Here is a 27,263-nt window from a genome sequence, read left to right on the forward strand (position 1 = left end):
GGGTTACATAAAAGAAAGGAATAGAAAAGTAACCAAATAAGATTTTGGTTAAAAGGAATGGCATTCAATTTTATACTTCCGAAAACTGCCCAGTAAAAGAAGTTACAGCCATGACGATCATGCATTAAATCTTTCCCGGGCCCGATCTCGCACGTGCATTAAGGTTTAGAAGTGAAGCGCATGATGATCGTCATGCTGACATCTCGCAAACCCCGCCCTGAAAACCTGACCAAAAAGTAGAGGAGCAAGAAACTCCCGACTCAATAGCGCCAAAGTTGTAACGCTATCAACAACACGGTTTAATCATCGGTCAGTCGTTTGTAAATTGTCGGAGAGGTAGCGGACAAATCATCTCTTCGTTCTTGAAGGTACTGGCGTTCGCGCGCAAACTCAAACTCATCGGCGTCTCACCATCCTAACATCTGGGGTAAAAGATCAAAAGCAATAAAGCAGCCATCCTATCTCTTTCCCATCGCTGTTTCTCTTGCTTTCTCTCAACTCTTTTGGATCAAGAGTGATTGCCGCATCTTGATTTGTTGCTTCAATATCTTCTCGCATTTACGCGAATTTGAAGGGGATCAGTAACCGTGTTGTGAGCCGAGAGGACTTCATTTAAACGTCAATCTAATGTTATTGAATGTGATTTTATCTTCTTCTCCTTCAAGCTCTGCCTCGTTACTCGCTCTATCAACCAACATCTTCTTTCCCTTGGGGAGACAATTACTTTGATTTAAGGTAAGTGTATGAGCGTGCACTCACAAATAAACTTTCTATTACATGAAACCTATCAGTTCTCGCATAATGCGTTACTTTGTTTGTGAAAAGTCATTTACACTGATTGCAAACCTGAAGAAGAGTCCCATACATACAAGATACTTCATTCATAAAATTGCTACTGCAAAATTTCCTACCAACCAGGAATAAACTTTAAAGTTTCTCTCCTTGCTTTTTGCCTGAATCCCCCTTGAATGTCGTTTCCCCGTGTGCTCTTCTGATGCATACGCTTAAATCAGGGATCGCAATAAAATGTTGTTCGTAATAATGAAAATAATAAGAGTAATAACAGTAATAGTAATAATAATAAGTGTTATATAGCCTTTTCATGAGATCAATAGCAAAGTGCTTTACAATGTAGACAATTTGAAATATACAAACAAAAGTGAAATTGAAAAACCCCCCCCCAAAAAAAAAAATTATCAAGGTTAATGTAACTAAAGTTATGTTTTTTCATGAGGCAAGTCTATAAATTGAATGGGAAAGAACGAAAGGAAGCTGGAAAAAATTCCACATACGTGGGCCAGAGTTTTGTAAGCATCACCAAAAAATTTTTTTTTTTTGACAGTTGAGAAATTTTAAAATAATATTGATATTAAATAATATTTTAGTAGAAAGAAATATTAAAAGTCATTTGATCATCAACAACAAACGACTTCAAAAACTATTAGTAACAATCGTGTCCTATAGAGTTCAACAGAGCACAAATATCACTAAAATCAAGATATTTTTTTCGGTCTGGGAACCAACATTATTTTATTGACCCTTTGCGGATGATATATATATATAAAAGCTGATTCGGTGAAAATATGTTCTACACAAACATACTTGAAAAATTGTAATTTTACTACGTACGTATGATTAATTAAGTCCTAAATCCCTCTTTAATATTTCAATTACATTCTATGAAACTTGAATCGTCAATTGCGATGTTGAAACATGTGCACACAAATTAAAATGAGATTTTCAAGAGTGTGCTGAGCCAGCTAACATATAGAATGCAAACAACGTGACACTAGTTTTTAATTGAAGGTTTTAATCGTTCAACAGTGTTTGAGATCGAAATTCATTGCAGTTTAATTTTTTTTTCCAATCTGGTCGCATCAAACCACCTGCACACTGTGAGCGATCAGTACTTCAAATTCATAACCATATCAATGCAGTGCTTTTCAGAGACTGGATCGGTGTATTCAATCCGAGAAAATATTTTTAAAGAGTTTTCAGAACTTCATGATCCCTTAACATGCAGGCAAATGTACATCTCCCCCATCTTGTGAGATTTTGAAATTCAAAAATCTTTGAAATTATTTGTGCATTTAGATTGTAAAAATCACCACATAATTGAAAACATTTAAGCGCTTTCTTGACCAAATTGAATACGTGTAAAGCCTGCGTCTGAAGGAAATTATAACACTTTTTGAACAATATAAACTGTTTACATAATTCATGGAAGGAAAACTGTTTAGACAAGTAAAGTTATACACTGAATGACTCAAGGATTTTTTAAAAATCTTGATGTTGAGTAAAATTTTATTAGCGTATCTATGAAAATATGATTAGTATTGATGTGACAAGTACATTGAAGGGGTACGAACACTTTCATATTTATCGCCTTATTCGTAAAGGTAGCGCACAATAAGTGACGTTGAAGATTTTGAAATCATCCCATATATTTTGTTTATTTTATTGTAACACCTGACGGTATGATTATTTGCTTGTACTCGATAAGCTTTAACTAATTACTATTTTTTCTCGAATGGCTTACTCAATCGTGTGTAAATTGGAATTGTTTCAAATTAAAAAAAAAATTTTCTTTGTATTGAAGCCGGGTAACAATGTGGTACTTGCTTAATCCCCCCCATGTTCTGTGCTTACAAGTCTGGACAATAAACTATACTGCGATGTTTTGGGTTTTTTTTTTTAGAAGAAAGCCTAAGCAATTGCTTTACATACATTAACACGAGGATAAAATGAACATAAATCACTCTGTTAAATCATATCAGTATTAGTAATTTTGTCGACATACGTGTGTTATTTGCGTTTTTCTATTTACCGTTTGGTAAGATGAAACAATCATGATCATACACCATAATCACGTTTGATTATTTCTGAAATTTTATTGTATGATGAAAAGAAACATGTAAAATGACCACACATTGTATAAGAAATTCATGAAAGAGATTATTTCTTTTTAAATCCCCGTTTAAGATTTTGATCATTCACCTACTGATTTAATGAAGGAGAGCAATATAGTGTTACTAATTCATAATCGAAACACTCTTTTGAAATTGTCATTGTTTTACTATCTGATTACGACTCTACAATTCCAAAGTTTGTATCATTGCAGTTTTGTAATCACTTTGCTTATGATATTATTAAAATTATTTCTTGAAATTGCAACACCAAACAACATTTGATATAGTATAGTATTACACTTATTTCACATATCTAGCAAAATGTCTGGAACAGATAGATTAGTTTTATCGTGTCAATATGCTTAAAATGAAATTTGAAAGTTTTTTTTACATTGTTAATCATCGATCTCATACAGCCTAAGTGTATGATCATTTGCAATATTATGTTGCAACGTGTAAAGTCAAGTGGTTACCATAAAGTATTTACAGTGGCAGATCCGGAATTAAAAATAGAGGGTGTGTAAAGAGAAAATGTGAAATTAAATGACCATTTTCTGAGATTAAGCTATATCGGCGCGTGTTCCTTGAATCGGCCTCGATTTGCCACTGTATATATCATCATGATGAATAATCAACAATCTTTCCAAAAGTTCAACTTGCTCCAAACCAGCTGATGAAACTTTATCCGTCAGATCTAACCAAAGAAAATTGTGGAAATTAAAACGTGAGATTGTATATAATATAAAAAATGGGTGAAAAGGAAAACTATATTTCAACAGGCTTGCAGGCGGATGGTACAGTCACGACAGTGTGACTTCAGGCCCCATACGCGGTCTTAGACATGAATATATTTCCGAACCCCTCCGGGATATTTTATATGCAGTAACCTCAATCGGAATTGCTGATTCCTAATGTTTTCTTTACTAATATCCTAAGTTTTAAAGAGCAAGCACTTTAGTCGCGATGCAGATATTTTCACGCTCTTTATTTTTCAAAATGATTCAACGTCTAGTATATTGTAAGTACACGTATACTAGGACATGATTCTAAAAAATACGGGCTATTTTCCGAATAAAAACATTCAAATTTAATGTTATGATTATCATAGGAAACGACATTTTCTTTTCAAATTGCTTTATAATTATGATTGTATTGTATTGTATTGTATTTATTTAATCACGGTAAAACTTACATTCAGTCATAACAGACTGCTTTCAGCAAGTCCGTGAACATTAAAAAACATGTAAAAGTGAGACATACGAAAAATATTTTAAATATTACAGTAACACATAATATAAGACATACATAATTAAAATGAAAAACAATAAGTAAAACTATTAGAGAGCATTGACAAATGTGGATGTTTATCAGCTCCGTGTCTTGATTCAAAAGGTTGGCTGCCGCACTTGATTTGCGCATTCGACAGATTCCCATACAGTGATTTCAACGTTCGGAATTGCAAAATTTTGTTTTGTGTGTATTTTACATGAATTTTTCGAGATTGTCTTTGGAAGAAGTTAGCTTGGGGGGAAACAAAACAAAGAAAAAAAATCAGTGAAAATTTGAGAAAAATTGTACAAATAATAGGAAAGTTATTACATTAAATTTTGACAACACTAATGATGGGGATATCCTTCCGTTGGTAATGCTACCACATTGTGCTATTTCACAGTTGTTCAACTCCCCAATTACTTTACATATTAAATTGCGACTTTACTAGATCAGGGTTTTTTGTGTCATTGGATGACATGTTATAAGGGTTCCATAAACTATTTTCATGCCAAAGATTGTACTATAGAACGAGTAACAATATGTGTTTTGTAGTATAATTATGTTCAGTATACCAAGGGGAGAGTTTTACTTCTGTGACATCACGTATATTGGTCGCTTTGCAATGAGAGGATCTCCATACATTGTAGCAGTTGGTATTTTAACATTCAAATGCTCATAATGTTCTTATTGTTTGTCTAGTTGTTCTCAAACTTTTGTTCATCTTATCTTTGGATTTGTATGTGTTCATACATGCTAACTTGATCAAGGGTTTGATTCTCATTTAAAGGGATGATCCAGGCTGGAGATATCTCAATAAATAGAGTAAAATTGATTAAGCAAAATGCTGAAATTTTGATCAAAATCGGATAGCAAATAACAAAGTTATTGAACTTTAAAGATTTGCATTATTCCAGTGAAACAGTTCAAGGCATGTCTTTATGAATATTCATTAGGTTGGCTGATGATGTCATATCCCGACTTGTTGTTTTGCATTTTATTATATGAAATTAGGATTATTCAAAAAAAATTCTACCAAGAACTAAAACAATTGGCTTGACAGCTGATAAAGTGCATTAGTTATTTACTGCCGCAACTTATTTCATCATAATGGAGACACATCATTTACAAAAATGAAACATTTATTATTTCATGTAATAACATGAGAAAAAGGAAAGTGGAGATGTGACATCATCAGCCCACCTAGTGAATATTCATAACGATGTGCATATAACTAATTTCACAAAATATTGATGAATTTTAAATCTCAATAACTTCGTTATTCATTATCCGATTTTGATGAATTTTTCAGCATTTTGCTCTGTGAATTTTACTCTATATATTTAAATATAAATGTTTCAGCCCGGACCATCCCTTTAAATTAGAATGTCTAATGAACATTAAGGCTGATATCCGTATCCTTTATAGCCTGCATCTAAGAAACTAACACTTGGTTCCAAGCCACAAATTGAAGCTTGGGTGGATGTGAGCGTTTACTGTTTCCATGCCGACAGCATAACTGGGTATGATGCATTAACAAAGTGAAGATTAAATGTGCTCTATTTACCACATGTAAATTCTGAAGTCCATTCTTTTTCCACAAATCTTAGATTTTGCATGGTTAATTTCAAACTAAGTTTTTGGCATTTTGATTTTTTTCAAATTAATGGATATTTTTATGTTTTAGAAGTTTCCAGCGCTGTGCAATAAAAGGATGAATTTTGCCAGTTACCATGTCACCTCGGCTTCGATGACTGCAGCGCATTGTGAGTAACGCCTTTGCTGAAGGGATTCAAGACCACGTCTCTCTGACATAACGAAGAGAGTCTAGACCACCCCCCCCCCACACACACACACAATTATCAATGTTGATAAATTGCATCAAGGCCATATCGGCCAATCAATAATTAAAAACAACAACGTTCATTTTCATGAATGAAAAAAACAAAGCATTTTAAATGTTGGCAAATTTCAACGAAATATGAACGTCATAGGCGATATGCAAATGAGGGAACAAAAAAAGAGAGAAACAGTTACATATGTAATGATGTATTATAGAAAATATCAAATATTGTCAATCCCTCATAAAATTTGAACCTGTTTTTATTGTCCGTAGAATATATGAATATTAATGTTTAATGATTATTAATTTTATTGTGAATCATTAATCATTAGATTCTCCTCTCCAAGTTACGATGTCTTAGTAGTTTTATATTTAGATTCAGATTTATTTCCAACAGAAATGGCATGAATGTTGATACAAATCATTTTCATGCATTATAATAAATATTTTCGATACAAATCACTGTCATAATCATATTAAAAAAACATCAATGATAACATATAAAGATATATACAAAATATGGTAATTTTGTAAACAAATTATAATATATATTTAAATAGGAAAAGGGTATCTGTGGAAAAGGGAGATTCACTCAAAAGGTATCTGTGGAAAAGGAAAATTCACTCAATATTATATGTTGTAGTGTTTGCATACAGGTCTACATTTCGCATAAGTATCATCTTTATGGTGAAAATTGTTGATCATGGCGAAACTGAAAAATGTTTTTTTTCCATTCGAGTTTCATGATTTTCATTATGTTTGTCTGACTTGTTTTTTTTTCTTTTTATTCATTTAAATTTTTTTTGCTAGAATTCACATTGCCATTTATTATATCGAAATGTTTGTTTTTATCAATCACTTATCTTAAAAGTGTTCTTCCGTTTACCTGGGTATATATTTTAGTAGAAAAAAGTCAAAGAATCAATCACTTTTATAGCCATTGAAACATTTCACATTCCCACCTTTTGCTATGAGAGGTGATATTAGTCATGTAATTATATTTTTGAATTATATTCTGGACAAGGTCCGTTGAAATTGTTACCTCGGCCATTTTTTACCTCAGCCCTTTTTATTTCTGCCATTATTTTCTCGGTCATTTTTATCTTTGCCATTTTACTTCTGCCTTTTTGCCTCTGCCATTTTTGCATCTGCCATTTTTACACCGAACCAAATTTTCAGCTAGAGCTTAATCCCGATCGCATCATTCATTTACTTCGATACGTAACCTCTTCATAAAGTCAAACAGTGCTTAAAACACGCCTTTTTCGTATTAGTATATTCAGCTCGCTCTCCGCGCTCGCATTAATTATGAAGTGAAAAAAGTCCCATTTTCGGGTCTGATTATCAAACAAGTATTATGTTGATTAATTAATGCAAAGAATCCTTAAAATGTTCCTTTGTTTGGTCAGTGTGGTAAAAATGTATTTTTTGTAATTTAACAGAATGCAAAACAATGCAAATCTTACATTGGAGTGAAAACAATTGTCTTATATTGAATTTTCTATAATCCTTTTTTTACAGAAGAAAATGATTGTAAAATCCCAATGTGTAATCGAATTTATTGACAAAATATTAAGGTTTGTAATGCTAATAAATATACAATAAAGAAAACGGTCATCAGTGAAGCTAAAGAGCGCGAAAAAATATGAACTGAACTAGAAAGAAAGGGGGTTATAGCAAAATTAAAAGTTATAACATTTAAAGTAGTTAAAAACCTGTTAAAGTGTTTACCCCCCCCCCCCCTCTGTCCCCTCGAAGTTCGAGTTCGGTGTGACGCCTACGGTCAATTGGACATAATCCGCACCAAAGAAATAATCTTCACTTACCACTTTACCAGAAAGCAATGACAAAATACATTGTAATGACGGACCTGTTAGTCCACTCAGACACCTCTAGCTAATAGTGTTGCGCCGATCATAAGTAGAAGAATCAGAGGATGGCGGAAAGGGCATTGTGAACTATACCACTTTTGCCAGGAGGACTGTGCTATGAAAAAGGACGACATTAGATAGACACAACAATTAGTTTTATGTAAATTATATCGAACGTTGGTAGAATTTTAGATAGTTGAAGGGCAACTTTTGGGAAGATGAAAACGATATTAATTAAACATGTTAAACGAAACAAAATGCATGGTTTGAAGTAAAGGACCATAATCAGTTATGGAAGTGACCACGAAAACATTACATAATTTACATAATAATGTTTACAAGCATGAATTTTTTTAAATAAATTCATAAAATCAGGATTCAATCAGGAAACAACTTTTAGAATATTGGATTGAAATATGAAAAGAACAAGGGAAAGGATAGGTAAAAGGAAGGGCGCTTGGTACATTTAGAATATCACGAGTGTGGATTATCCGCTTCGAAAAGGATTCTTGCTCGTATGCAAAAATAAGAACTAAAGTATCAAATATGTACAAATGTGGCAATGTTAAAGTCACTTTTCATAACAACTGAACTACCTTACAAAATTGGATGGAGATATTCAAACACACAGGATGGCTTGTCATCTCTACTAGTCAGAATGATAGTACTTACAGAAAGAAAGGGGAAGTAGAAGAGGAGGAACAAGAGGAGACAGACATAAGATCAGTATTACATCTGGTCTAAAGTTACTTAACCACAGACACTGTAAATAATACATGCACATCTTAACAACTGTATCTTGGCTTTAACAAGTCAGTCGCAGTATTTTGGAGTGGTGCACTGCCTTTCCGCATCGCATCTCTCATTTCGTAATGAGAGGCCATTCAAGTAGGCCCTTAACGTGCAACGACTCGTGATGAATTACATACCGAACTGAATTATTTATTCAGAAAGAATTGATTGAGTTGAACTTGTTTTTATAGATCAACAAAACCCGATAGTGTGGTAATTATGACAGCGATAGGGGCAATTAAAGGTTGTGATTTGAACGTTCTAACCGGATGCCTATGAGACAATTCGTATGACCTTGATTTCCGAAACGCGCCATGCTAAACTTTCTTTACTACGATTCAAGGGAATCAAGTACATTCGATGGAGAATCAATGGCATGAAGGGCATAGACATTACGCCCGATTCACATTAAGTAAGTTTAGTTGCTTTCTTGCTCTTAGCAAATCAATATAAGGTAATCTTTGACGCCAGTTTTCAAGGTCACGACATGAAGAACTCCATACCACCTGACAATATTGTCTTTAGAAAGTTTGTATTGACTGGCTGTGCTTTTCGCTGTGATTGTCAGAGTGATATAATCAAGGTTTTTTTTATGGAAACAAATGGCAACTCCTATCCCTGCTTTAGAGTATATAGGCGTTGGTTTTATGGTGTATGTTATTACCCGATTATTTTGGGGCATTTGCGAAATTGCACCCTATTGCACCTTTTTTTCTTGGTGTGCGAGAGCAATAATTTTGACATTAAGATCGTGGAGTGCAATATTGCAGGACAATACAAGTAGCACAATGGATTCCTTGTAATGGCCGCATTGATTGTAGAACTTGTACGAAAACGAAAAATTCTTCCAAACACTGAAGAAACATTAATAACAGTGGTAAGATGCAGATAAATATTTACAACTAGTCCTGAATCAGAAACTAGATTTTGAATAGGAAGTGTAGATTTACCATGGTATGCTTATCAGGAGTACACTGACGAGAGCTACACACTGGCAGAGTCCAATATATCCGCACAAAAAATGTATGAATTATTGTAATAGGTTCATTGGAAGTTATCGATTCATCGAGATCGCTTTTCAATAGTCTCTGGATGTTTCCAAGTAGCTGATCTTGGAACAGCCAGTGGGGTATAGTCAAAACCGCTGGCTCAGGCTCGTTGCGTCTAATCGGTAGCTGAACAGCGCATGGGGTTTGTACTCACGTCTTGGTTCACTACCCGAAATAGTCTAAATCTCAGATCATGCGTCTTAGCCACTATCAGTGTGGTCCAATTTACACTTGATCACTTTGCCAATACTCAATTGAGCAAACTGTTACTGAGTAATTTAATCTCACGAAATAATGATCAAAATCAACAAACCATCATTAAAGTATACGTTACCAAGATCCAGCATATCACTTGACATTTGCACAAATTGGTAACACGAGAGCTCTGTCACTACCAGTGCATATGAGTAAGATTTCCCAGTTTTAAAATAAAGCATTTACCAAAATTAGCGGTAACTTGAAACTTCACATTTTCGTAATTTCATATTTTGGTTTTGTCACCAAATTGACAATCAACCGAATTGTGCAGTAACCATGGTAACAAACTCTGGTTAGGCCAAATTTGTGTACAATTTAACCCGTTTCTGGAGAGATTTTCAACCTGTTCGATGTGAAGGCAGTTTTTGTTGGTGCAAAGTTGCGCCCCCAAAATAATCCTAGTTATGCAAATGGACGATAAAAAAAAAATTTCCGAAACAATATGCAGAAGGATTTGGAAGGGCGAAAATAAAAAAAGAAATGAAAGAAGAGGAGAAAGAGAGGGAGAATAGGTCGGGTTAAATGATGGGGGAAAACATAACGTTCAACATATTTAAGAATTTTAATGTAATTTACTTCCTCTAGATCTTCAGCTTAACTTATCTACAGATACTCAAAATGCAGTACCAAATAGACAATTTCAGAGAATTTAGGTTAGAACAAACTAAAAAATTCGACAGAAAGAGGTGTGACTGATGACTTAAGCCGCTTTTAGTATAGCAATAAAATTGTTCTTTCATAGCACATCAACGCCTACCTCTGTGTCTCTCCCTCTCTCGCTCCCTTTAGCATACTGTCTTCTCTCCTCTCTGTCTCTCTTCGATCGCCATCTTCTCATCTTCATTCCGGTTTGCCTCTCCTTTTATTTTACATTCTGATTGATTTGCCTCTCTTTTTACATTCTGACTCCTGATCACACCCATTGGGGTACGAGGCCATGAATGGTGTTGATCGGTAACCAAATCATTACCACCTTAATTACTACGGACCTACATTATTCAGTCCAACACATATGGTAAAGAAGGTTGAGGTTGTTAATGCTTGTCTTAAAATCGTCCGCCTTGATATCGTATTGCGCAATTCCTTGTCGCTTTCGCAAGTGCCTTTTGTGATCCCTGAAGTGCAATCTAATTCATTTTAAAGTACATTATCAGTAATATTTGATTCATTACTAGCTTACCAGTTTTCGAAAATGGTCAAAGCACTTTCATCTTTTACTTTCTTTACAAATCCTGTCTGTTCTTTTTTTCATTGATATGGTGTGAAAAGGTATACGTTTATTTTCTTTCTTTTTTTTGACATAAACGAATATTTCCCTTTATTCTCTGAAATATTCTATATCTTCTACCTTTTTAATTTTGATTGTTTGGTATATTTTCCTTACTATTTGATGGTAAGTATTATCTTCATTATTATCATCATTATTGGTATTACTATTATTATCATTGCTATTATTATTATCATTACTTGAACAAAAGTTCTACCAACTTTTTTTTTCATGGTACTTCATTTTCTATGATTGATATAGATACAAGGTAAAATGGTAGTTTATCAACTTAAGGCCGCAATTCTTGCCCTGTCATTTCTGTGTACAAGTGCCTGCATGCAAGTACCTCAGAAGAAATCTCGTTTTGTCATGTTTGTTCATAATTTCAATTAAATTTATTGAAACACGTGCGTCGGTTGTTTTCGGTCCGAAGCGCCCAAAGATAAACGGATGGAAATATATTTCCCTGACTATACAAAGTTACCAAAGGCGTCTCATTTTAATACTGTGATGCTGTCTCTAAGATCTTCCAATACAACCCTTCTAGTGATGATAAATGATTATTTCTTAAACATACAGACAGATACGCTCGCACCCCCCCCCCCCCTCTCTCTCCATTTCTTCGCTGTTTCATCGCTTTACACCTACATTCACAGTCTTACTTTCGATAATAACGACAGTGCCCGAATCCGTAAAATGATCCCCGGTAGCTCATTGTCTTTTTAATCCCGATTCAATTTTGTTGAATGATTACAAATCCAGTGAGGGAATTTTCTGGGACGATATGATTAGAATGTGATATCTTTTGCAAATTCCTCTTCTTTTGTTTGGCGGTATTTGAATTCGTTTCGATGTGACGCTTATATAACTAGATTTTAATTACTTTCAACACGCCTCATCCACTGCAGAAAACCTAGAGATGACAAAATGCTTACCTTGATTACTCCATGAACCTTCTACAACAGGTCCATAACTACTCCGTAAAATATTTTGTCAGGTCATGAGTGATAAATTCCGGACATTTTGCATTTACAACGGGCCCGAACTCTCTACAACGCAATGATTCCTTTGAAAATGCAAGTCAAATCATAATGGAGATCTAAGAGGTTTTTGTCGAAAGTTTGTGGACCGGGACAGCATAGGAATCTCTTCAGTCTGGACAACGACATATTTGCAATTGTTCGTCCGGTGCAAATCTTCGGATGATATGTTGTCCCTGTCCACCAACCTTCGACAAAAGCCTCTCAGCTCTCCATTGTGATTTTAATTGCATTTTCATAGGAATCGATGCGTTGTACAATTTCCCCATAGTAAATGCGAAAACTACCCATTATCTCTACGAGTGAAAGAGAAAAGCTCCCAGGACGAACGCTAACTTTGAATATTAAATCTGACAAAATAAAAAGAAGAAAGTCCTACATTCACCTGATACCATGCACTGAACCAGCACAGCGTCTATACCCTCTACATTAATTTGAATAAACATCATATCAAGAGACCTTTTCTCATTCTCAAGGATTCCTGCTATTAAAAATGAATTCGGTCACTTTTCAACATGCCTAAAACACTCCGATGTTTCATCTGTATATGTAAGTATAATAAGTATAACATTTTGAGAGTGTATCAAACTAACACAAATATGTTTCCTCTATCACTTTGTGATCATACGAGTTTTGTAATTCATAGTATTGTAATACAGCATATCAAAATAAACACACATTGGCATGAATTGTTCAGCTCAGCATTCTGGTGTTTTATTGGAAATTCGAGAGCCGAAAGGTATCGGTACCTTTTATTTTTAATAATTAAAAGCGGGGGGGGGGGCGGCATGACATCGTCTCTATTTCATCTGGATGAACATTTTCATTCATTTATTTCACATTTTAAGCCAATTCCCTACATTAAAGGTGAGTCATAAAGAATAATATCAAGATTGATGTTCTTTGAAGCCCCATACTCAAAACAAAGTTAAAAGAACATCATAAATTACTCAAATTATCCGAAATGTCTACATAATGTCCAATTCAATGTGGTGTCATCTGTATTTGAGTCTGTTTGCAGGTGACATGTTTACCGGTTCAACTAAATGAAGATTATATGATAGGTAAAAGGTTTGAAATATATACTAATAGAAATAACAACAATTGCAGCGAATCGGATCGGATATCTGGGGCAATCAGATGCTCGGATCATTTCGGATAGGATGCCTGAATGAGAACGTGAAAAATAGCGAAAATAATGCGACATGATTGTCCAAAGGATAGGGGTGATTCCCCACAAGAGACATATGTATCATGCACAGGTGTATCATTTTGTTAGTGAGAAAGGGCAGTACTGGCTACTTCTGGTTACCCTGAGGAAGTTGCAATATCACTGGAAACTTGTAGAATTAGGTCAATATGGCTATCATACAGGTAAAATTGAATGTCGAGTAGATTCGTAGAGATACCTACACTGCAAAAACTCCGGTGTTGATTTAACACCAGAGCGGAATCTATATATGTCCACACAGGAGAAGTGTTAAACAACACCAGTTTCGCTTTGGTCTATCACCAGAAAGATGTTTATACAACCCCAATTAGTATTAAAACAGCATCGGTTTGATTCCAAACTGGTGTTGTTTCTGGTGTGGAAATATATAGATTCCGGGCTGGTGTCAAATCAACACCGGAGTTTTTGCAGTGTAGTGATCATGATGGGGAGCCATGAAAACGATCACTTGTTGATAATACTATAATATGCGAAATAATGAATTAAAATTGTTTAAAAGTTTCATGGAAGAGCATCTTTACCTTTAAAAATACTTCACGATAATGACGTTCTTCAAATTCGTTTTAACTTGTGAATTCGTTTTACCATGCACGCACTCGCTGATGATAGTTTTTACGTTTAAAAAAGTGTTTAAAAACACCACATTAATATTTGTAATAGCCCTTGTGTTTTGTTTTATGATTGACTTGAATATAATTGATTCCTATCAGGGATTTTTAGTCTCTTGTGATTCTCTGACACCAATATCATAAGCTTAAGACAATCCCTCTGAATGTTTATAAGTGATGAAAGGGGGTTGGTCAAAATAACCGATGTTTAGGTAAATATGACTGTGTTCGAACGATAAAAATGTGCAAAATAACATACATATTTATTGTTCAGAATCTACAAGAAGTTTTGCTAAAATTGACACAGATTTACCAACAATTTGGTTAATTTGACAAATCTAAAATTATTGCGTAAAACCAGAACAGACAAGGGGATGATATACATGTTTATATATCAGTATGGGATCACGAAAGTAAGTGGAAGAGGGAGAAATAAAATATTCGAGAGTTTAAGCAGGAGAGGATATAGACGATAAGCTACATAACATACAAAAAAAACCCGCAAAATTATAAAAGGTAAAAGGATAACACTAATGATTTAGAGTTTGAGAAGGTATAGCGATCGGGGAGTAATTAATACAAGTTAGCTGTCATCGGATTGGGAGGTTTGATATAAAAAAAAATCAGAACAAACAAATGGAGCGCCTCTGGCAGTCTCGCCTGTATCACGCGATCCAATATATCAGCAGTGTTGACTTTGAAAATTACTTTAAAATAATTATTCACAAAACACCATTCATATAATGATACAATACTACGTTCATTGACCCTAAATGATATTTGACCATGATCGTATGACCTAAGATTTGTCAGTGATACTTGATTACCCCTATTTCCACAATTATAAACTATATCCATAAACTTTGAAAGTTTTTAATAATTACCTCCAAAATAGCCAAAGTTCAATTACCTTAAATTACCTTTGACTTTCGCCATGTGACCTGAAACTCGCATTAAATGTTTAGTGATACTTGATTACTCTTATGTTAGGTTTCATCAATCAGATCCATAAACTTTCAGAGTTATGATGGCAATTCAACAGATACCCCAACATGACCAAAATTCATTGGCCTTTGACCTTTGTCATGTGAACTGATATTCGCACAGGATGTTTAGTGATACTTGATCAATATTATGTCCAAGTTTTATGAACTAGACCAATAAACTTTGAGAGTAATGGTAATTCAACAAATAACCCAAACTCAATTAAAGTTCATTGACCTCAAATGACATTTGACTTTAATCATGTGACAAGAAACTCGCACAGGATGTTCAGTGAAACTTGAATAACCTTATGTCCAAGTGTCATGAATCGGATCCATTAACTCTCAAAGCTATGATGGTAATTCAACAGATACCCCCAACATGGCCAAAGTTCATTTACCTTTGACATTGGTCATGTGACCTGAAATTCGCACAGTATATTCAGTGATACTTGATTACTCTTATGTCTAAGTTTTATGAACTAGACCAATTAACTTTCAAAATTATGATGGTACTTCAACAAATATCCCCAACTTGGCCAATTTTCGCATAGGAAATTCAGTGATACTTTCTCTTACATGCAAGTTTCATGAATCAGATTCATGAACTTTCAAAGTTATGATGGTAGTTCGACAGATACCCCCAACGTGGCCAAAGTTCATTGACCCTAAATAACCTTTGACCTTGGTCATGTGACTTGAAACGAGGGCAGGATGGTAAGTAACACTTGGTTAAAAATATGTACAAGATTCATGAACTAGGTCCATATACTTATTATGCTTTCTTCAGTTAAGATTTGGTGTTGATGCCACCGCGGCTCCGTCGGAAAAGCGGCGCCTATAGTCTCACTCTGCTATGCAGGTGAAACGAAGGGAAGATACAACTTAAGAGAAAAATATAAATAACGAAAACGTGTAAAAATGGAGGTACATTCTGGGCATTTAACCTCCGCCGATGTTTGGTGAGAAATGCATTTGTTTTGGGGTTTCCCCTTTTGAATAGTTTAAACCTACTCTACTTATCATTGACATGCGAAGGATAAAAAGCTTAAATGTAACGCACATCTTTTGTAAATCTGCTGAAATTTAGCTATTTCTTTTTGAAACATCCGATTTTCGCTCGACTTTCCCCCCTCGTAGGATAATGCCCTATCTACTGCTGATGTGAACTTACTAAAACCATAATACATACGGACTTTATCATCAATGGCGATGTATTATGTTGTCAATCACCAGCGGTGATAGGTCACACACTTAGAGCTCTATTTTTTTTCCAGTGGTGACCAACCTCAATCGATTATCTATTACCACTGGATTTGAAGACGTGATGTGATGACATCTAACTACCATGCTACCAATCACAAGTGGTGATAACTTGGTGGAGCTTAGGATAAAGTTTATACAGCGTATACCTGTTTTCATTGTGACGTATTTAAAATCACCATTATACATGGGATATTTTGCTGTGATTCAATTTACGTCACAATGCTGCTCGTTGGAGCAGAGAACGTACACATCGCATGTAAACGACGTGTTAGTGATCACCTGAGTGTTGCAATGGAATCACTAGTGGCGACAGCGTTTGGATGACACGTTACTGATCATCAGTGGCGATTGTTTGTGATATGCATTGCTACCGATGATAACACCCTGTTTAATTGGAAATTATCATATTGATCTTCGTTTTCTCCCCTTGTCTATTTTGCTATCTAAAGCTGATATGAACTTGTTACATTTCAATAACTTGAGATGAGGATAGTGTGAGGGGAAAAGAAAAGAATACAAGCTTCAGGGCACACGCTCTAAGCAGTCTAAATAACGCTAATAATAATAATATAATATCAGATAACGTAGGAGATGTTGTATTTCCACACATATCATTGCTCTTAGAATTCATCTTATTTAAATCAACACGTGCAAAAGTAGGGGTTTGCTTGAAAGGGAGAGAGAGAGAGAGAGAGAAACAAAGAGAGAGAGGAAAGAAATACGAGTGACACGGTAAAAATATTCCACATCATTGTGTAAAAATTGTTTTGGCGTTTTATTATTAAATGTAATGTATACATTGATATCTAATGATGATATGAACATACCCAACAGACGTTAATTATATTTCAATAAAACAAATACCACTTTTTTTCATTATGCCGCTGCTTTCACCCATCCCATCCGTTCCTTCTCCTTTTCAATCTACTACTGCTACTGCTATTATTACTACCTCTGCTTTTATTACTACCAGAGATAGATCGACGGGGGGGGGGGTTAACCTACTACTACTACTTCTACTTCTAATACTACTACTGCTACACACTTTACTAAATCATATAACGACTTCTGCTGCAACTTCTGCCACCATTACCGCCAACATCAGTATTATTGTTGACACTAATACAACCGCCTCTCCTTCTTTCTCATCTTATAATTTATCCCCACCACCACCTTCACCAATTATCTAACAAAGATATGAAAACAATGAAACAATACTTATGAAAAAAAAATGATTTAAACAAAGAACTACTTCTTCGGCTAATTCTACTACTTCTTCTTCTGTGATCTTGATCTAGTTCTTCCAACGAACTCTACTTCGTCGGCAATACAGCAACATTAGATCATCTAGCTTTATATTCTGTGGTGTCCCCGTGATTTGATGACGTCATCACTGAGAAATAGAACTCGATTGTAACACGGGGAGTGACACGCTTTCGAAACAAGCAAAGATCCTATAACTAACACTTATTATCACATTGTAGATAAGCAGCCATCACAGCTTGTTTTACGGGCAATTGACATTGTAATGGCTGAAAAGTGCAATTCGACGTGAAAGTAGGTGGGTTTTAGGTATAATGTTTCATTTTGGGTTTTTTATGCCTATAATGATCGAATGGGAGTGGAAAACATTTGAGGATGTGTGCATTGGAGATCCGAAATGTGCCGGGGATGTTAATCTTAGAGTATATATACTTATATTTTTAACATATTGCTATAATAATCCATGATCAAGTGAATCGTCATATGAGAGTTGGGTGATGATTTTGAATAACTGAAATGGTAGATGAATGGGCAAAAATATAAAAGGGGATACTCCTGTATATTGTGATTATAATTACATGTATATGACTAAAAACAACCGATCAGAACAATCGACAAAATGGAGTGGAAAATATCAAGGAAGTCAATGAATTTCATTATTTTGAAAAGTAACTATGCATTTTAGTATGAATACCCAAAGAGTGAACTGATTATCTTATACATGAAAATCATGATTATCATGTTGTTTTATATTTAAAAAAATAAAATTCACTGAGGTATAAACTAAGCTGCATCTTTGGCACTTGTTTTGTTTTTGTTTTGTAATAATATTTATTAATCATTCAGTTTAAATTATAACAATTAAATATAATAACAAAACACTGTTCACAAAAGTCAAATAATTATCCATTTTTATAATATAAATAATTGTACAAAATGTCATGGTATTGACATATTCATATACAGTGGATAAATTCAGTAACAAAAAATTAACCATTTATAACCAAAATAAATTCACAAAATCATACAATAATTATGTAGAAAATGTATTGCTCAACATTGATTAAACTGAATGAAGTGACTTATTGAAGTGACTATGGAATAATTTTAATTCTTCATAGTAAAATCAAAATTAAGAGTTCGGTGATGACATCATGATTTGGCTAGTTGCATGTTCATGATGACGTGACATCATTCATTGAAAAATGCTCAATGTGAAGATTTATGTCTCTGATATTTTTCAGTTCCGTTTTGGTAAAGTTATCATTGTTTTCTTCGATCAATTTCACTTAATATATTGGAATTATATTGTTTTTGCGTGAGGTTTTGCCCATGAAGAAAAAATGACATTATTGTATTACCTTGATAGAACTCGAAGCCACTGCTGCCCCGTTTAGACATCTATAAACATGATGTAAATGTATGGAATAGTTTTTCCTATAATTTTGCATGATATCTGGGTATTTATTCTATTTACTAATTGATATTTCGTTACTGCAAATGATGTAACAAAACTTCTTTGTAATAAAACTTTGTGTTTTTTCTCATTTATAACACCATCCAGCATTAACCTCAGTGATTAAGTGGGTCAGTTGAAGGTGATTGTATCGCCACCTCAGTGACAGTGTTTTTGTGATAATGGTTAATGATTCATTGTATTCAGTGTGGAGCTAATTGGAGAGCGTTGTAGAACACATATAATTGGAAGGGGGCAGTAGAGAACAAAATAATGTGAAGGTTTTTTTCATAATATAGGCCCGTAAAAGGGTCTTGGCTCTATTGATGTGATTGTGTAATTTTTCTTCTCGCAAAGTCATCGAGATCGTGCGCTAATTACCACAGGTAATGGGGTTCCATTGCCAATTTATTGAATGATTTATTGGTTTAGGCAATTACCCAAATAATTCACGTCATTGGGTCTGACAATCCATTAAACACATGAACTATTTACTGATTTGTATTGTGTTGTTTCATAACTGGATTCTATACTTTATTTGAACTTAATTCCTTCAGAAAATATATACTACTAAAGCTAGAAACTTAATATTAATAAAAAAAAACTTTATACAGTGCGTATCAAAAAAAAGTTTACACTTTAAAAAAGCCCTGGGAATGAAAAAATATACAACATGTGGGTAAATTTTTCACATATAATTTTGGGTTTGGGTCTCATCTATCCAATGAAAGTAAAAGTTTTGTCAGAATGTTACACTTGAGTGAGCGCTGTCCATTTTTGTAAAGCTCGCAGAAATCTGTTTGCGCAGAAATGCTCATTTTCACGCTGTGTCAAGGGGGAAGGGCGAAATCAAACTCGCCCTGCGAAACATTTTTCATACATTTCCCTTGCAATTTTAGTCAATTGAAATAAAACGGACACATTCAAGCATTCTGTAACAATTTTGCCACCCAAATTGAAATTTCAACACTTAGTAAGCACAACCTTTACCATTTTAGTGCCAGCTGGATCTGAGGACATAACTGAATCTGAACAAAAGTTTATATCAGACATCTCCAGCATTTTTTCAGGAAGTTTTTATTATTGAAAGTGGGTTTACATTTCATTTTTCATTAATACTTATTTCTCCACACATTTTCCAAGCTCGATACTCATTAACAGAATGAAAATAAAGCCTAAGCCATTCCATGTAAATCACAGCTCAGTGTAAAGCAAATATCGTCACGATGGCCTCGGTGTGTGGGGGAGTGGGGTGGGGCGCAACGCACACTTTGAAGTGTTTGTGGGCAAGGAAACAAGTCAAAAAGGTTAAAAGATATCTTTAAATCAATTTTACTAGCTAAATTCCACTTTTTCTTCATGTTTAAGTTCTACTTTTATTTCCATAACTATTTCAAAGTTCTGCGCAAATCATTTTTCACTAACTTTTCAAAAGTAAGTGGTGCTCACTCAAGCGGAAATATTTTTCGACAGTTATATCGTCATTTGCTTTAATGGATCTGTACTAATGTTAAAATGTGGAAAAATCTTCAGAATATTACAAATGTATAATTTTACAGGATTTTTTCGAAGTGTAAACTTTTTTTTGGATATGCAGTGTATACTGGAGCTGAATAGCTTTAAATGCAAAGATCAACTTTGTCACATAAAATTACATAAACAACGTATGAACAAAAAATAACAGAAAACTTTTACTGATTGGAATGTTGGACGATACTACATTTTAAGTTGGATTAGTTGGTTATTCATATTTGGAGATGGAAACAAAATATATTCACTACTTACATATATTTTATTTCTTTCAATAAAACCACTGTTTTTAAAAAGGTCAGTTAATACGAAACATGTTAATATGACTTGAAGAAATATAGAGGGTCGTGGGTTCGAATCCAAGCCATAGCGTCTTTTCCTTCAGCAAGAAATTTATTCACGCTGTGCTACACTCGACCCAGGTGAGGTGAATGGGTACCCGACAGGAGTAATTCCTTCCGTGCACTGAGCGCCGGTGACGGTAGCTCGCGCTAAAGCCGGGGTAATAATAGCAGTGCTTTGTATCCTCAGGCACAAAGCGCTTTATAAAAATCAGCTATTATTATTATTATTACAATAGTTGGTTGTCTTTAACAATGTATAATGACAAAATAACTTGTAAAAATTCTGGATGTGCATCCAAACTATAAAATGTAATTTTATTCTCAGAAGTCTTATTCGTGCAAAATAACATACTGCTCTAAATGCCCATGGTGGGTTAAACAAAAACATACTGCTCTATCTAGAATATAACACACAGGGGTCTAATATAAAAACCCCAATGGATAAATCATTCCTTTTATCAACATAATATTTATGTTCTTGGTACATTTGTAAACAACTCTCAGTGCGTATTTCAACACAATCAAAAAGGAGATTAATTTTCCTCATCAAAGCGAATGAGCAATGTAAAGAATGTTATTCAATGCACAAAAGTAATACTGAGAAAAATTGGCTAGCGGCGACAATGGTAATTCTTCCTTCTTTATTAACCTTCGATGGTCGTATTTCATGGATAGTGTGTGAGGGGTGAACATCATTCTTATGACGCACTGTCTATAGACATAATTCAAATTGATCATAATAAACACCCAATGGGAGGTGTAGGCATGGTAGGTGATGGTATGTTTGTACCCCCCCCCCCCCTTCACCGCCTACATGCATGTTCCATTCATCCCAAAAGGATCATCACGGATCTTTCTTCATATCACCATTATAACCATAGTTCTTTCGATTTTATCATTGTCGCCACCATCACTACTTCCTTAAAAATATTCAATACACTCACCATTACCATTATTCTTAAAGGGGAATGAAACGTTTTGAACAAGTGGGCTTGTGTGGAAACAGAAACATCAGAGAACAAGGTCAAAGTAAGTTTGAGAAAAATCGGACAAATAATGAGAAAGTTCTGAGCATTTGAATATTGCGATCACTAATGCATTAGCAATGAGACAAAGATATGTGATGCCAGGTGTGAACAACTTTCCCTTTGATGGACTATAAAATGCCCCCCCCCCCCAAATGTCTTTCTTTTGTTTTCTTATGGTGATACAAACTCTTTATCCACAATGCATTCTCTGCAAATCTGTATTACATGCCCTCCTATAAAAATAATACATGACCTAATGATAGATGTAATAAAAGAGGCAGTTTAAGTGAAATATATACAAAAGTAATGGCAAAGATGTTCACAAATCATGTAACATCACCCATCTTTGTCTCATTGCCAATGGGAGGATCTACATTTCAAAAATGATCTAAACTTCAAATGCTTATAACCTTCTTATCAATCATTCAATTTTTCTCAAACTTTTGTTGATCTGTTTTTTTCTGTTTTTGCACTTATTCCAAAAGTTTTATTTTCCTTTAACATACTTGATGTAAATTTGTCATTGTTATCATCGTCATTATCATCAACAACATTTACAAAAATACCAGCAATAACATAATCTATCATTATCAACAGGGTGATTGGGCTACCAAGTATCAACATAAAAAACAATATAAACACTATCATCATCTTCATCATCATCATTTTCTTTATATCATAGGGATAACAAGTTGAGTTTGCATATTGGGGAGCGCCTAAACCTTTACTATAACAGAAAAAATAGAAAAGTTAATTTACCCAACGAGTCCAACTTTTGAAGTTACCCTGTACATAGTCATTGCGTTGTCCTACACGGCGGAATCGGTGTAGTATGGTGTGATATTCAGAAGAAGGCATGTGTCTTCATGATTTCATCTAAAAGATGGGGAACGCAATCAGCGCGATTAGAGGAATTTCAATAATACGTGCGTAGAATCCTATTCTTCTGATTGGTCGGAAGGTATGTTCCAATTTAAAAAAAGAAAAAAATAATGGAAAGGTAGTATGCAGATTAAATATTCTAATTACAGTCCCACGGGAATCAGATTATTATCTTTTAAAATGAAAAATGCTTTTAGGTCTTTTAGATCTATTAATTTTGTTTTGGTAAAGTTATCATTATTATCATTATTTGGCGTCATCTATGCCTGGGAGGCGAAAAGCGATCTAAATCACTTTGACCCACAGGTTTCTCCTCCCCATTTATCTGATTGGGGGAGTGCACATAGACCACGGATTCTTTATTTAACGTCCTATCCGAGGGACGGAGTATTTTCCACTCTTAACATAGCCTGCTTCTATGAAACGTGGTAGAGACGCTTACAACGCAGGCTTCAGTCATCCGCCCGCGTAGACTCGAACCCACGACGTTTAATTCGACAGGCACACACTTTACCGAGAACATCTAGCAACAGTGGTGCTCAAAATTTAGCAAGCCCCACCAGAAAATGAACTTGCTTAACGTGTAATTGAGAAGCCAGATAATATACTACTATATTTATATTTTTCCTTTGGGCTCGCCGAAAATTGTGGAGTTGTCTACATTCAATAACCAGCAGGAAGGAGTGTATTTTCTGGTGGGTTCACTAACTTTTGAGCACAGCAGAATATGTTTGTTATGTAGCTGTGTGACATTGTCTACCCTTCGTTCGCGCTCTGATTTATTGTTTTACTGATGACATATTCGTCTACACACGCTGAAAGTGGACTGAAGACGGCGTCGGAGGCGGCTCGACTTATGTATATCACTCTTTTTTGATTGCCGGACTGACGCTGCCTTGAACTGAGTCCCTTTCGGATGTGGTTTGACAGCGCCTTCAGGACCGCCCTCAAATCGGCTCAGGCCGGCTTGACCACTGAACTAGAAATAGCAAACAATAGTATTGCTAACGAACAATATAAAATGTTGACATGGAAAGAAAGGCGGCTCGTGTCACGTGAATAGGCGACTTGAGCCTGCTTATATGTATCAGGGGAATGATGATCTCGAAGCGACTTGAGTCCACTTTCCGCTTTTCTGTATCACCACCCACTAATGACTCGGGCAACACTGTCACCGGTTTGATGTGCCCCCTGAAAATCTGGGTCTCTCATACGACGCAGCGTACTCGTTTATAAAGCAGATTTAACCTCATCCTTAACCCTATGCCACGAACCTCTTATCTGTTAGGATCTGGGACATTGGGATATACTCTCTTCCTCCTGTATCTCACAAAGATATAACATTGTTCTTATTTCCGATATCAAGTTATCATGCTTAAATACCTTTGGATCAATATTGACAACGTCCTTCAGGAGCATCCATTTTCATCTGATGGATGGGGTAGAAGAGGGACCTGGTGGAAAGAGGGATAGACGTAGTGAGACAGAGAGACAGAACTGGGAGCAAGGATAGTCATGTTTCATAGGTTTGTTGGAGAACCAAGGCGTGCAATATAAGATTACAATTCGGAACTAAATCAGAGCAGGGAGAAAATATTTTGAAGGATCACTTTTTAAACTTAATTAGAAAATTACAGAGCGAAGGCATGGTGTCAGAGGGTAATAGAACATATGATTAAATGTAACGATAAATGACATTTTGTTTAGTCCAATGATGTAACTGAGATGGAAGGAAACAGCCGAAGGAAGATTTGCTATATCATCGAACAACAAGACCTATATAGTAAACACGGAAATATTCAAAGTTTAGCAGAGCCTCTGTTGATACCACAACTTGAAGCAAAATTACATTAAAAATCAATTTGGAAAAACAATATGGAAAAGAATTGAGTTGTGAAATAACACACTTTATGAAATATTCGAGGGGACATGTTGGTGTTCGAAACTGAGGATGAGGGCTGGTAAGCGTGTAAGTGTTGCTAGAATATATCAATAGCATATTATTAACGATTGTTTGATGATTTTACCCAAAACTAAGAATTAAAACAATAATTTACAAACCAATAAAATATTTCGGATCTGCCACTAAACACTCAGAGTGATGGTTCACTTCCTCCTAGTACCACTGGAGGATCCGGGAGGGGGGCACAGAAGCAAAATTCAAATTTGTAATGTAAAAAAGCCGATGGTTAATTTTTTTTTTGCCTGTCAATTTTTTTCTTCGGAAAATGTGCCCCCCCCCCCTTTTGAAAATCCTGGATCCGCCTAGTACCATCAACTTTCCTATAAACTGTAAAATCGTAAAACATGTTATCTTCAAAATCGCCTTAAAGAATGAAATAAAATCCAAAATACAAAGGTTTCATTTACCATGAAATTGTTCCGAATGATGTAGAGGTTGTTGGTATAATGGTATTTGAGGTTTCTTTTGATTTGGGGGAGGTGCGATTAATTTGATAATATATGATTGTATACCCTTTTATTAAGACTAAGACCGATATCACTCACAAAAAACTTAACAAAATGAAAACATTTATTTTTGTCAAAGGTAGTCATTATTGTAACTCTTTATAAAATGTGTGAATACATGCGAGTTTAGTCACTGGCAATGAACGAATGAAACACGTTGCATTCGTGAAAATGGTGTTTCCGTCGTGGCTAATAAGCTAGGCGAAACCTTCATGAATGAATTAAAGATCCCACACAGTACGTGGAACACACACTCACCTGTTGAAGTGGTTAGGGCAAAAGGTGCGCAACAAGTGAGCACAGAGCACACTCGTCGTACATTGTGATATTTCATTTGGCGTGTTTTGTGTTTTAATATGCGCGGGTTTTTTCCCCCCTATTTTTCAATTTTTGCGGGAACGTATTGTGTCGTCTGCTTCTCAGAGTCACGATCGCGCTCGTATTACAGTCTCGGAAAAACGATAGCATCATCGAGCGGGTGTTCGATGCTCGTTGAGTACCTCTTGCGTGGGAAATGAACCAAGAGAGATGCGGTAAGGCACACCCCTCTTCACCTGGGTGAGTGCCCTGATGGACCATCCAAGGGGGTACGTTCAGGTGCATAGTCGCATGTGAGGTCGACGAAGAGCAATAAGAGACGTTTAGTTTGTTTCCAAACTTTCTTTTACGCTGTCCGAAGATTAAACCAAGGGTGCAAAGTCCTTACGAACTTACTTTGCACCCATAGTACCGCGTTTTCTTATTTCGGTCATATCATACTCATTTAGGCCTATACGTCACCCCACCCCCTCCATTTCGAAATTACTGTAAGCCTTTTCTAAAGTATGAAATCACTTTACTTCCATCATTATTGTGAACGTTATTATTAAAATATAAGGGTGATGGTAACAAACATCCTTTCTCAAATAAATCAACCAATTAGGTGAGCCCTTTGCGGCGTCTGCTCATCATAAACGTTATATTGAATGGGATGAATTCCTAATGAAACACGGTTGATTTAACAGAAATCCATTATACACTCGTACACATGCTATTCATGTGTGTATCAGGTTGAACTAATAACTATGTATTATTTGAAACTGGTGGGCTCCCTCTCTCCATACTATAAGCGCAGTTAGGTACAAAAATAATTTTAGCACATTCTCTATCGTATTAAGACGAATAATTGACTTCAAACAAACTCATATATTATTGCTTGTGATATCATCACGATGTCATCATGATGTTATCATCATTATTTTCATTAGTAGGCCCATAAACTCCTTGATTACTTGCATTGATATTTTTTTATTATTTTTGATCATTGGTGTCAATATTTTTCATTTGTTTTTATATTACTATCTCAATTTCCCGTATTTTGGTTCAGAATCTACAGTCTATGACAGATGTCTGCATTGATTCTGTTTCTGCAGAACGGCATTTAGAGTGAGGTACACAACGATAAGATGGGACAGCAGACTGCCCTTTTCCTTATCTCTGGAATAGGTAAGAATCTTTTTTTTTTATATGTTATCGGTTGTATGAAATTGAATTCACAAGCCACATCTTATTTCAGTTAGTATTTCATGTAAATATTCGAATGATATTCATGACAATGTCCTCCCATTTCAATATTCAATTTCATCCCCTGTAACATGTTTTTTTGTATGTTGCCATTTGATATGTATTAAAATAATATAGCATTAATCTTCGAGAAAGAAACGTTTGAAATTTATTACTGACACACAAGGAACTTAATAAAAATAGCGAACTTGGAAAAAGTAGCAAGCGTATCCGTCAAACTATACTAGTAGTTGTACGAAGAAACAGAACCAGAACTAGGAAGAAACTTATTCCAAAAAAACAAATCTATCAACCTCGCGGTTAGACGAAAGTGACGTAATTATAAACATTTATTGGGATTGT

At 35.0% G+C, this 27,263-nt stretch overlaps 1 protein-coding gene across 1 annotated transcript in view; it reads left to right on the forward strand.

The window, feature by feature from the left end:
- Positions 1-218: 218 nt before the first annotated feature.
- Positions 219-27,263, forward strand: part of LOC121422868 (G-protein coupled receptor GRL101-like) — a 77,404-nt gene continuing 50,359 nt past the window's right edge. Inside the window, exons 1-2 of the mRNA XM_041618099.1 lie at positions 219-735; positions 26,725-26,843. Coding sequence (XP_041474033.1) covers positions 26,804-26,843 — 40 coding nt within the window. The 5' untranslated portion in view covers positions 219-735; positions 26,725-26,803. The remainder of the gene's footprint in view (positions 736-26,724; positions 26,844-27,263) is intronic.

The sequence above is a fragment of the Lytechinus variegatus genome, chromosome 1 (assembly GCF_018143015.1).
Source record: "Lytechinus variegatus isolate NC3 chromosome 1, Lvar_3.0, whole genome shotgun sequence".
Lineage (NCBI taxonomy): Eukaryota > Metazoa > Echinodermata > Echinoidea > Temnopleuroida > Toxopneustidae > Lytechinus > Lytechinus variegatus.